General features: G+C 32.6%; 1 protein-coding gene across 6 annotated transcripts in view; it reads left to right on the forward strand.

Moving 5' to 3' along the window:
* LOC126893261 (catenin delta-2) overlaps positions 1-13,463 on the forward strand; it is a 101,086-nt gene that overhangs the window by 63,013 nt on the left and 24,610 nt on the right. For 2 of the 6 annotated variants that reach the window (XM_050663261.1, XM_050663264.1), the window contains 3 exons: positions 3,756-3,821; positions 9,392-9,433; positions 9,525-11,083. In XM_050663261.1, coding sequence (XP_050519218.1) covers positions 3,756-3,821; positions 9,392-9,433; positions 9,525-11,083 — 1,667 coding nt within the window. Of the gene's footprint in view, positions 1-3,755; positions 3,822-8,679; positions 8,863-9,391; positions 9,434-9,524; positions 11,084-13,463 lie in introns of those variants that run through there. The other 4 variants (XM_050663263.1, XM_050663265.1, XM_050663260.1 and 1 more) reach the window with 3 other exon arrangements.

The raw sequence follows: 13,463 nt of genomic DNA on the forward strand, positions 1-13,463 counted from the left end.
TATATTGAAAACGAAAAAATGAGAGACGAACTATTCTTTTCTACAGAGTTGGTGACCACGACAAAAAAGCTATTGATGTTATGTAAGCAGTGTCAGTGAGTTTTTTGACAAACATGAACTCTCTTGGCAAAAACTGATCGGTGTATGTACCGATGGCGCGCCTTGTTTCTCGTTTAGGTTGTGTGCAATTAGTAAGAGAGAAAAATGCTGGTGTGATTGGGATACATTGTTTTATATATCGATAAGCCTTGGCAGCCAAAACTCTTCCAAATGAACTCAATGCTGTCTTAGGCAGGCCGCACATCAAAGAAACATGAAACGTAAATCACGTTTCATGGAAATAAAACACTGCTAAACAAATAGGCGTCCGGCCATTTATGAAACTTTCCGAAAATAAAAATGTGTTATGAGCATGAATCGCACTCGTTTCATTGGTAGGCGGACTTCAAGATTTGTTTAGCCGTGTTTGATTTTCATGAAACGTGTTTTACGTTTCATGTTTCGTTGGTGTGCGGCTTGCCTTAAAGTTGTGTATTAATGTAGTGAATTACATAAAAATCAGTGCGTTGAATACTCAACTGTTTAAAATTCTTTGTGAAGATTTAGAAAGTGATCACAAAACACTGTTATTTCATACAGAAGTACGATGGCTCTCAAAAGGAAACATGTTGACAAGATTATTTGACCTTCGAAATGAAGTAATCACCATTTTGGAACATCAAAAGCAAAATGAACTAAGCGTGGACCTCAAAAAACATTGAACCTATGTAATATTTGCATATATTTGAGTCGTTGAACAGCCTTAACTTAAAACTGCAGAGTGGAGACTCAAATATACATACATAGTTACTCATCGTGATGCAATCAAGATGTATATTGAGAAATTGGAACTTTGGAAGCGTAAAATATCAGCAAACCCCTGCGACTATTCAAATTTCCCTTAAGTAGAGTCACTCTCAGAAGAAACGCTATTTACGAAGGATTAAGTTTGAAAATCCAAATATCATTTAAATTGAACCATTTGGAGAACCTAATTGAAGAGTTCCAGAAAGACTTCCCGAACACTTGTGACGATAGTATTTACAGAATGTCAACTGACCCATTCCATGTCAACATAGACTCCCTGTCTGAATCACTTCAAGAAGAAGCTTTGCAAATAAATCTAAATGATTTTTTGCACGATTCCTCTGCCAATACAACTTTAATAATCTTCATTTTGGTTAAAATATTTCAAAGGATCCTAGTGTATCACGGGAACATTTTCATTTTTTTATATGTGCCTTTTTCAAGTTTTGTGCCCTATTTGTGCGAAATAGCTATTTGTATAACAAGGGAGGAAAGTGCTACTTTTCCTCCCGAGAATGAAGTTTACTGCCCGACGCGTAGCGGAGAGCAGTAATCATTCAAGGGAGAAAAAGGCACTTTACTCCCACGTTATACATATGGTTTTTCCATCTTCCTCAAATAACAAGTAATTTTTTCATTTTTAATTAATTTATTCATGTAACTAACCAACAAAATTTATTAGAACTACAACTAACAAGTAGGTACAATATAACTGTCAACTGTCAAATATAAGTCAAATTATTAATGTAAACATTGTTAAGTCAAAATAACAATTTACTTACTGTTTTTTATCATTCTGCAAAATACAGGGGGGTGTTTTATAAATAAGCGTTAAAATGTATAGATACTTACGTAATAGAAAATAGATATTGTACAGGGCGTCAATAAGTTATATTTCATGAATGAAATACCATGACGTCACTTTTACTTTTCCTCCCTAGGGAGGAAAAGTAGAACTTTGCTCCCTACAATCAGGTCCGGAAAAGTATACTTTCGGTAGAGGTAGGTGGAAAAAGCATTTTCAACACATGCGGCAATTAAAAGAGAGTATCGCAATAAACTTGATGTTGCTAGTAACTTGTGTTGCACACTTAATAAAACTCAGCCACGAATACGCATACTAGTAAATACAATGCAACCCCTAACATCTCACTAACCAACCTAATCTATTTTTCTTTTATAAATAATTTTTGTATTTTATGAAAACTGATATTGTTGTATCTTATGGCAGTATAAATAAATGTTTTGTTTTCAATGTAATACTTATTTGTTTTTGTTTTGTTTCTAGGCCCATACATTAAGGGGTGGGGGGGGCGAGAAGCTTTCATTTCAACAAAAGGGGGCGTGGTATCAAAAAGTTTGGGAATCCCTGGTTTATTGCCTTATGTAATCGTGTCAATCAGATCATCTACACAATCTTGAATTTTAAAACATGCAATGCATTTTTATCAATACATCATCTACAAATTGTAATTATTTCAAGCATGGTCGATAAATCTTCTCCTTAGGGACACACTTATATCCATTATTTGCAGTGATGATTTGAAAGAGTACCTATTACGTTAACCAAAAGATCGATGTGTATTTCTTTGGCCACTAGGGTCTTTTCTATGTGGTTATACAATCAATAATAATACATAATATATACCAGTTATTTAAGAGGTTACATAGGTCTTGCGGGTAAAAAAAGTGACTTTTAAAAAAAATTATATCTCGAAAACTAAAAATTATTTTTATTTATAATTGGAACATGTAAAAGTATAGTATGGGCCATTCCACGAACATACGCCTGTTTTGGATTACTTCGACAACGAATATTTTACTGTGCAACATAAGAAGTACGAAAGTAAATGGCGCTAATAATTATTCCAATAAACAACAATGTAATTTGCAATTTATTTTCGTTCTTCTTATTTTGCACAGTAAAATATTCATTGTCGAAGTAATCCAAAACAGGCGCATGTTCGTGGAATAGAGTATACTTAAGGTACTCTCAAAAAAATTTTCAGCCAAAAATATTCATTTTTGTAGAGTTGACTGCAACTTTTCGACAACAGCCCTTTTTTGCGGTGGGCAGCATAACTAAGTCCAGTCTCATCTGAAATCAAAAAATCAAAAAGTTTCTTGCAGTCTATACCCCTGGCTAGTGAATAAACGAAAGAATTAAAAAAAAAATGAAATTTGAAGATTTCACATAAGTTTAAACACATTTTCGACCCCAATTTTTCTCATTTTTTCAAAAATGACCATTTTTAATGTAGTTTTTTTTATAAAACAAAAACAACTTCACCTCATAAAAATTCCTTCGTTCATTCACTAGCCAGAGGTATAAACTACAAGAAACTTTTTGATTTTTTGATTTCAGATGAGACTGGACTTAGTTATGCTGCCCACCGCAAAAAAGGGCTGTTGTCGAAAAATTGTAGTCAACTCTACAAAAATGAATATTTTGGGCTGAAAATTTTTTTGAGAGTACCTTAAGTACTATACTTTTACATGTTCCAATTATAAATAAAAATAATTTTTAGTTTTCGAGATATAATTTTTTTAAAAAGTCACTTTTTTACCCGTTAGACCTATGTAACCCCTTAAGCAAACAACAAATATGAAATGGAGTGGATATCGATAATAAAACAAAATTATTGCAAACAAATATAATAAGTTTGTCCTAATTTTTCTTATAATAAAAACCTTACCAAAGACTTACTTTATTTTACAAATTTTGTGATATTTTCCCAAGCACTTCAAAACTGACGATATCCAAGAAAATAACATTGCTTCGTTATTTATAATAACAAATAGATCTATATATCTGGTTACTTGTTTTATGAACTGTATTTTTGTTATTTGCATGTTTTGTCTAACATTTACCTGCTTGGCTAAACAATTTTATGCTTTCATCACGGCAGCTTGGTCAATAGGAGGGTGGAACAAAGGCGAGAACATAGCATCACACATACAGAAATTACCCAAAGGTAGGCTTGTGTTTGACTCATTTCATCACCATTTTTCTTATCGTTATGTAAATATTTTTTATATCTTTATAATGTCATACTTAGGAAGTTTAGGGTTTTTTAAGAGCTGTAGGTCACCGACTAGGCCATGTTAGCCAACATGTGGCACCTATCGCAAGAAAACTCGTTGAAAAAGTAATATCTCTCGGAGCTTTGCTATCTACACTTGAGAGCAAAATAATCGACTCACTTACAGAATAATTGTACACGTTAGAAGTCTCGAATTTATTAAACTTGTTGTCCGATTTGAGTGATTTTTTTAGTATGTTATAGCCTTATTATTTAAGAAAATCGATGTAATATTATTGTTCCTAGTCAGGTAAAGGTCATTTTATACCGGGTGTAACAATCGTACTGTGTTGTTTTCTTAAAGTTGGGAACACCCTGTGTAATATAATGCTAGCATATAAAAAATATTTAAATTAAAACTCAATTGTAGCCTTAAAGCCCGGCTACACGCACCGTCTTGCCTGAGAGCATGCCTGGGCCTGCACAGTCTGGTTTGTGCAGGTAAGAGCGTGCGTATGGACGGCAAGACTGTATCGCGCACAGGCCTCCAAGCGCGGACTGTATCCTCCTCGACATGCTGAAGATTTTACCTGTGCAGTTTTTGGTTCTACAGTTTTACTTGCACGTGTGGACGGTAGTTCAGTCCGTTCTTCAGTCCCGCAAAAGTTTTCGAGGTGGATAGACCAAGATGAGCGACATAAGAAGTGTTACGAAACAGTTTTTAACTGAATTTATAGAGTTACACAAATCTTTGCCGGCGTTATGGAAAGTAAAGTGTAAAGAATATTCCGACAGAAATAAGAAAACCGAAGCCTACGCTTTAATGGCAAAAATATTAAAAGAGGTAATATTTTATTTTTTAATTGATTCTAAAATAGGGCATATAGGGGAGTGCAATTAGAACGAAAATATGCGTTGTTTCGGAAAAATTCAAACAAGCTTATATTTTTCTAAAACTTGTTTTGTTAGTTTATATACATGTTAAAGTAAAAAGTTCTATTCGCGGATTTGACCGCTAATTGTTTATTAATTGTTTAAACAATAACAATTGTTTTGTATTAATAATCTTAAAAATATCGTAAAATTCATCATTTTACTTTGATCAAATATGTTTCTATTTTGTTTTTGATTATACTGAATCCGAATATGGCATTGCAATTTGAAAATTCTTATACAGAAGCTCGTATACAGTATGTCTGCGTAGCTAGGAACCAAATGGAAAACTTTTTTATTATCAATTTTACGAAAAAAAGTTATTCTCCATAAAATGCTCTGGATAGTCAAAAATCAAAAATTCAACCATCAGATATCAAATTTTATCAATTTTATAAGAGTTATGTCAAAAATATGAATTTCGTTAAAGAGTAAAGTATATATTTCAGAATATCAGAAAATGCTATTATGAAAAGTTGTTTGAAATTAAAAATTATGTTTAAATATACAATTACATTATTCTAATCAAAAACTTTTTTTCAATTTTTTCTCAAATTACGGATACTCATCATCATTTTATTACAATTATGATAACTATTTTATTATCACTTTTACGAAAAAAAGTTATTCTTCATAAAATGCTCTCCCTGGTCTAAAATCTAAGATACAACCATCAGATATTAAACTTTTTTAATTTTATACGAGGTATGTAAAAAATATGAATTTTTCTTAAGAGCTAAGTGCCTTTATTATTCACAATATTTTAATTAGAAGGATGTAATTGAACACTTAAACAAATTTTTTAATTCCAAACAACTTTTCTTAATAACAATTTTCGATATTGTGAAATTTAACGATACTTTACTCTTGAGTGAAATTCATATTGTTTGACATACCTCGTATAAAATTCATTAAATTTGATATTTGATGATTGCATCTTAGATTATATACGATGCAGAGTATTTTATAAAGAAAAACTTTTTTTCGTAAAACTGATAATAAAAAAGTTATCAATAGGTTCCAAGTTACGCAGACATTCTGTATAACAGCTAAAAAAAATTTTTTGCTGAACATTTATAATTGTTGAAGTTTATTATTAAATGTATTTTAGGTAAGTTTTACAGAAAAAAGTTTTGATCACTTTATATAAACATTTTTTTAGCTGGTAATTTTCGGTTTTCGTATTACATTTTGGTTATCTTTCTTAATTTTATCAAAAAGAAATAGTCTATTTCATTTCTAAAGTAAAATAATTCAGTGCATTTTAAAGATTATATCCTAAGGTTTAAAAAAGCACTTATAAACCTGTAATAGATCTGTTCAAACTTGAGTAATACGGTCTTAAAGTGGTGGTAATTCTATAAAACTACGAAGATTTTAAAAATTACATTTTTTAAGACGTCATATTATTTGAATTAAATTTTTGAGATTTTTTTGAATGAAACATCATTTAATACGATGCTTGAAAGGTAAGTTGTGCAAAATTGAGGGATGTATAAGAAAAATTGTATTAGTTACACATTTTTAAATAATTTTTAAACAAAATTCATATAAGGCTCACTTTCCGTCCCCACCGTATGCCCATACATTTTATTTCTTTGTATTATAACCATAAGATAGCTTAATTATTCTTCTTTTAGGTTCAATTTGTAAAATTTCATTGGATCCATTAGTTAAAGAATTACGGTAAAATAACTCAACCGTGCACTTCGCCGTACGCTAGTTTACAGTGCGCCAATGTTTGTGAGAAGGGTGACTTTGGCGTTATAAATAAAAAATTATAGAAGATACAGATTTAATTTTCGAAAATTATTTATATAAGGTTTTTTTGTAAAATTTTCTGAATTTTTCAATGGTCAAGTCGGTTTTGTTCTAAAGTTTATATTTTCGGAGTTATTTAAAAAAGACATCAAACTTCGCAGTTCATTTGTTTAATAAAAAATGAAGCACCCACTTCTCGAGTAGAACTTTTTGATATGTTGTTTATTAAACATTTCTTAATGAAATTACAAAAAGTTCTATGTTGTTTGATTTTTTCCGAAGTGCAAATCTATATGCACTCCCCTAATACTTTAAAATCAAATAATTTGTACCGTTTGGTATTTAATAAAGATTAACTATTATTTTTTTCCAATATTGGTATACTATTATTGAAAACAGTTTATACAGTGCGCTGGAATAACTGTTACAGCCCCCCTATTAACTTATTTATTTTTAACACATAAGAAAAACGCTCGGACAGGTCGATTTTTAAAATAATCATAGTAGGTATATCATAGCATCAATGTTGAACTTTACGCGATCCCTCCTCAGGTGACAGGCATAACTTTTTTTTAATGGGAAAGTACATCATGTGACACCTCATTTAAAAGATTTTGAAATACTTATTATAAAAATGTGTAATACTTTAATCCTTTTTGAGAGCGTAGGCGCAAAATTTCGGTCGAATTCTTTCTAAACGCATTTATTTTTTTCGAATCATGAGAAAACTAATAAGTATTTTTTTTTAAATTTAAACGCAAAATGATAGATTTCATGAAGTCCCTTAGAATAAACAAAAAGTATCTTTTGAATGATATATTTTAAATTAAAAATCAGACTAACTTTTCTCTTTCTAACTTTAATTAAGTTAACATGTGAATGTATATTTCTCCGCAAGAGCCACTTTTTACTCCATTTACTTCTACGGCGTCGTTGCTTGTTTGTTTGTTGCTTTTTTATTTATAAACAATACAATAACGCTTCCATTAAAAAAACCTCTTCCGTGCTGCTGATCGTGTCGAATTCTCTGAAAGACTGAAGTTTGCGCAGTCCAATTTTTTACGTGGCCTGCACGTGTGGACAACGTACAGTGTACAGTTATTTTATTCCGTCATGCCTGCACAGTTTTGGACTGCACAGGCAAGACGGTGCGTGTAGCCGGGCTATTAGGCTTTCTTAACATCTTGTTTTTTGATTCATTCGCTTACATAATATGTTCGATAATAAAAGAGATATGGGCTTTTATATTACAAATGAGGTATGCTATTTGGTCTTGATTCAATATCATTCCAAATCTCGAGAGATACTGCTTCTACCTCTTGTAAGGTTCTAGGAGGTGGCAAACGCTGTCGTAGTCTTCTGCCAATTACATATGTCCAACAAACGTTCGATCCGGTTCAGATCTGGACTATGCGATGGCAATTTCAAAGTCCGAAGATTTACCTGTTGTAAATATTCGGTTACAGTTCGTGAACGTGAGGTCGTGCATTATCGTGCATTAGCAAAAAATTGTTACCAATATAAGGAGCCAATACCATGGTAGCTAAGTCCTTCGCTATGTAAGATCACTGTTTGAACACACTGCTTGTAGCGCGTTCCATGTCCACCAAATAACAAAAAAAACTACGGACTTAATTGAAGCTTTAAATAATAAATCTACTAATTTTCACAGCAAACCTGTTAAACTTTTTGACTGTTAACCATTTAACGTCCATTAAATTGTTAATTTCCCATAGCCTACCTTAAGCTTGTTTATTAAACTAAGCAGAAAATGAGGATTTATTGATGAAAAACATCGCTAGTTGTTAACGTACCTAACTTCTTTATTAGCCAACTATTCTTTATTAGCTTCATATCCAACATAAGCAAATGAATAAAAAAAATGTTAATAAAGCCAAAGGCTACAATTGAGTTTTAATTTAAATATTTTTTATATGCTAGAATATTACACAGGGTGTTCCGAACTTTAAGAAAAAACACAATACGAGTGTTACACCCGGTATAAAAATGACCTTTACCTGTCTAGCAACAATAATATTACATCGATTTTTCTAAATAACATACTAAAAAAATCACTCAAATTGGACAACAGGTTTAGTAAATTCGAGACTTCTAACGTGTACAATTCAGCAAGTGAGTCGATTATTTTGCACTCAAGATAAGTGGAGTTTTAGAGGATGTTCTCTCCGGGCCAGCAACCTCATAGCTGGGAGTTCTGCGTTGCCATGTTGCCATTTTATACCCAATATTTAACGGGTTTGCACCCATGTATTTTTAGTGGCTCATTCATGTATACCTTGTAAGTAGCACTGCAGATGAAATTGCCATGCCGAAAACGTCCTATGATGTAGCCTGAAAGGGTTCCTTTTTAATAGATATACCTTTTATAAAGGATTTTTTAATCAAGTTTCAAGTAGAGTTTTTTTAAAACTGTGTATTCAGCAGTGAACCTTCGGTATCATAAGTTTATATGAAGAAGATATTGAGGCATAAAATCTTTCGTAGCCAATAAACTGGCGAGAAAACGGATAAATATAAGATGATAACGAGAAAATATAGATAATAGAAGGGAAGAAAACATACTCTGCCTAAGTAACGCATATTAGAATAAATTTAGAAGTCAAGACAGTGTTGAAACCAGCTTACCATGTCAATATCTGTAAATATTTTATTGGTATTAATGTTATCATGAATTTTTTTAGTACTTTTTATCTGGGAATCGGATGTAAGTAATTGTAGAGGGTGCATTGTAACATCCAGTTAACATTGGTTTTGGTTTTTTTTACATCATATTTTATTAAATCATATTCATTTTGTGTTATTTTTAGGAGAATATTACAAGAACAGGGCCCCGATATGCAGCACTACAAGTAAGTTGAAGCTGCATGAGATTCTTTTTAATTTTAAGATAGATAATCATATTAAGTTGTATATTTAACCGACTGATTTTGTTTTTGACAGAGGCCCAGATGTTTCGAGTACTCTGAGCGACGGTGTGTATCACCCACATAGTAATGGACAGTCGGAGCATTCGCCAAATTCGAGCCACATGTCAGTACACAGCGACGAGCCACTAGTGAGGAATCAGAAGCAACAGACGACTCAACAAGTGACGACTGTGACCAAAGTCGTACGAGAAGTACAGCAGTTAGACGATCAAGCAGGAGAATACATTCCGGTTTCCTTGGGATCATATTCCCATCCTTCTCAATACGTTGACTACATTGAACAACCACCACATCATATGTATTCACAGTACCATCAACACCCCCATTACCAAGACTATGACCACTATCCGAACCCTTACGGTGCCTATATGGGCTACGCCGCTGGAGCTGAAAGACCCCCCACTCCACCTAGTCCTAGTGAACATAGTGTTGACCCCTCTCCTCTGCCTCTAACGTCTCAGCCTAATGCTGCCTACGTTGGTTCAGGTTACGATGAACTGCCTGAACACTACAGGGTCACTCCGTCGCCCGGTGGACCAATAGGTATAGATCCTTACCAAGATGATTCTGCCGTAGTGTATGGTTATGTTTCACCTTCTCCTTATGGCACAGCGCCAAGTCTTTCTAGACCTTATGTAGATAGTATTAATGGACCTGTACCAGTAGGAGCCACCATGAGATTGTTTGAGGACGAGGAACTTCAAAAGCATGTCAGTAAGATGTCCCTGCATGGTCACAATGTTGGACTGACCCATGATAGGGCACATAATATTGCTTCTCCTGGTAGTATTGGCGGAGACGAAGATCAAAGGGGCATGCGTTGGCGTGATCCCAATCTTACTGAAGTCATTGGATTCCTCAACAACCCAAACAATGTGATTAAAGCCAATGCGGCAGCCTATTTACAACATCTGTGTTATATGGATGATCCTAACAAACAAAAAACGAGAGCTCTAGGCGGCATACCCCCGTTAGTTAAATTATTGTGTCATGACAGTATTGAGGTGTATAGGAACTCTTGCGGAGCTTTAAGAAATTTATCTTATGGCAGACAAAATGACGAAAACAAAAGAGCCATTAAAAACGCGGGCGGTATTCCTGCTCTGATCAATTTATTACGAAGATCAAACGAGGCTGAAATAAAGGAACTGGTCACCGGTGTCATCTGGAACATGTCATCGTGTGAAGATCTCAAGAGAAACATAATAGACGACGGAGTAATAACCATTGTTACTTTTATTATAATTCCACATTCCGGCTGGGATTCACAAGGAAATCACGGCGAGACTTGTTGGTCCACAGTATTCAGAAACGCATCTGGTGTGCTAAGAAATGTCAGTTCTGCTGGAGAATATGCTAGAAAAAAATTAAGAGAGTGTGAAGGTTTAGTTGATGCATTACTTTTTGTTGTACGCTGTGCCATAGATAAGTCAAATATAGGCAATAAAATTGTAGAGAATTCTGTGTGCATTCTACGTAATCTGTCGTATCGATGTCAAGAGGTTGAGGATCCAAACTATGATAAGAATCCTTTACCAACTCAAACTAGGGTGGCCGCTACCTCATCTAAAGGTAAGTTTATATTGTCTATATTTAAAAGCCCTTTTTTTGTATATATATATATATATATATATATATATATATATATATATATATATATATATATATATATACAGGGTGTAACAAAAATACAGGTCATAAATTTAATCACATATTCTGGGGCCCAAAATAGTTCGATTGAACCTAACTTACCTTAGTACAAATGTGCACATAAAAAAAGTTACAGCCCTTTGAAGTTACAAAATAAAAATCGATTTTTTCCAATATATCGAAAACTATTAGAGATCTTTGATTGAAAATATACATGTGGCATTCTTATGGTAGTAGTATCTTAAGAAAAAATTATAGTAAAATTTGGACACTCCATAAAAATTTTATGGGGGTTTTGTTCCTTTATACCCCCCCAAACTTTTGTGTACGTTCCAATTTAATTATTATTGTAGTACCATTAGCTAAACACAATATTTTAAAAACTTTTTTGCCTCTTGGTACTTTTTCCAAAAGTCAGTTTTTATCGAGATATTTTGAATATTTGTCAAATCCACCACATATTTGTATATGGCTAAGTACGATTATGGAGACTTGGTAATAATATGAAAATTTATTTATGATTTACATGTTTAGGTATATTTTGAACCATATTAAAAAAGAAGTAATATCTTGATAAAAAGTGCCTTCTCGAAAAAATACAAAGAGGCAAAAAAGTTTTAAAAACACTGTGTTTAACTAATGGTACCGCAGTAAATGTTTAATTGGAACATACACAAACATTTGGGGGGTTTAAAGGAACAAAACCCCCATAAAAGTTTTATGTAAACATATTAAAAAAGAAGCCGCAACTCGATAAAAACTGCCTTATCGAAAAAATACTAAGAGGAAAAAAAGTTATAGAAATATTGAATTGAACTAATGGTACCACAATAATAATTTAATTGGAACGTACACAAAAGTTTGGGGGGGTTTAAGGGAACAAAATCCCCATAAAATTTTTATGGGGTGCACAAATTTCACTATAATTCTTTTTTAAGATGTTCCTGCCATAAGAATGCCACATGTCCATTTTCAATAAAAAATCTCTAATAGTTTTCGATATATTCGAAAAAATCGATTTTTATTTTGTAACTTCAAAGGGCTGTAACTTTTTTTATGTGCATATTTGTAATAAGGTAAATTAGGTTCATTGGAACTATTTTTGGTCTCAGAATATGTGATTTAATTTATGACCTGTATTTTCGTTACACCCTGTATATATATATATATATAAAATAATATAATAAATTTAATCTTTGCAGATAAGTTAAATAGTAAACTCTTAAATATTGGGGAAATCTGCAAGAAAGACTCTAATGAGTATCAATTGTTTCGCCGAACGTTTTCGCCAAAGAGAATTAATTTGGCTTCTTCAGGGCTGAAAGAGAAGAAATTATAATTAGCTACCATATATTACCTATTAAAAACACTGGAGATCTTACCGTAACTTAGAATTGTAGAGTTAGGATGTTATAAAAAACTTAGCTAGTAACAAGTGGGAACCCAGTCTCTGATACTCCTATAAACAAATATTTTTCATTACCATACTTCAGTGATATCACTCCGGGGTTAACAAGGATTCTGAAAAGTGTTGAAAATAGCTTTGGTAATAACAATAACAATATTAAACTTAATGTGGCTTGTAGATCAGCCCTAACAATTAATAATCTTTATTCTAAGATCAAAGATAAGACACCTACAGATATGCTTAGTAACATTGTCTACAACATTCCATGCCTCTCTTGCAACAATTCTTACATCGGCCAAACCTCTCAATTATTGAAATCACGTATCACACTACACAAAAGTGATTCTCGACTTCACCCAGACCGTTGTGCTTTAGCCAAACATGTACATTCCACTGGTCATCTCATGGACTATAATAACACTACAATTCTCCACCGTGAGAACAATAAATCTAAAAGAGAGTTCATTGAAATGTCATATATTTTCCTTAACGATTTTTCCATCAATGTTAAGAGTGACATTAAGAATCTAAGCAATATATACCACTTCTTACTTAAATCCGATACCAAGAAAAGTGTAACATCACAGAGAACTAACTTGACTGATTTATCCATTAATAACTAACCTACTTAAATAATAATTTTCATTAATTTAAAAAAAAAAAAATAATATTACCCTAAACTGGTAATTAATTTCATCTTGTTACACCAATGAACCTTAACGACATTATAAAGAATCATAAGAACTACTTTGACATGTCAGCGCATGCGTTCTGGCAAAACAGAACCTCACATGTGATCTTTTTAACAATCAAAAATTTAGTTATTGCCGACAACTCAAAGAATTAATTCCTTCAAAATGTAGTTGCATTGGGTTTTTTCGGTTACCCTTGGGT

The sequence above is a fragment of the Diabrotica virgifera genome, chromosome 10 (assembly GCF_917563875.1).
Source record: "Diabrotica virgifera virgifera chromosome 10, PGI_DIABVI_V3a".
Taxonomy (NCBI): Eukaryota; Metazoa; Arthropoda; class Insecta; order Coleoptera; family Chrysomelidae; genus Diabrotica; species Diabrotica virgifera.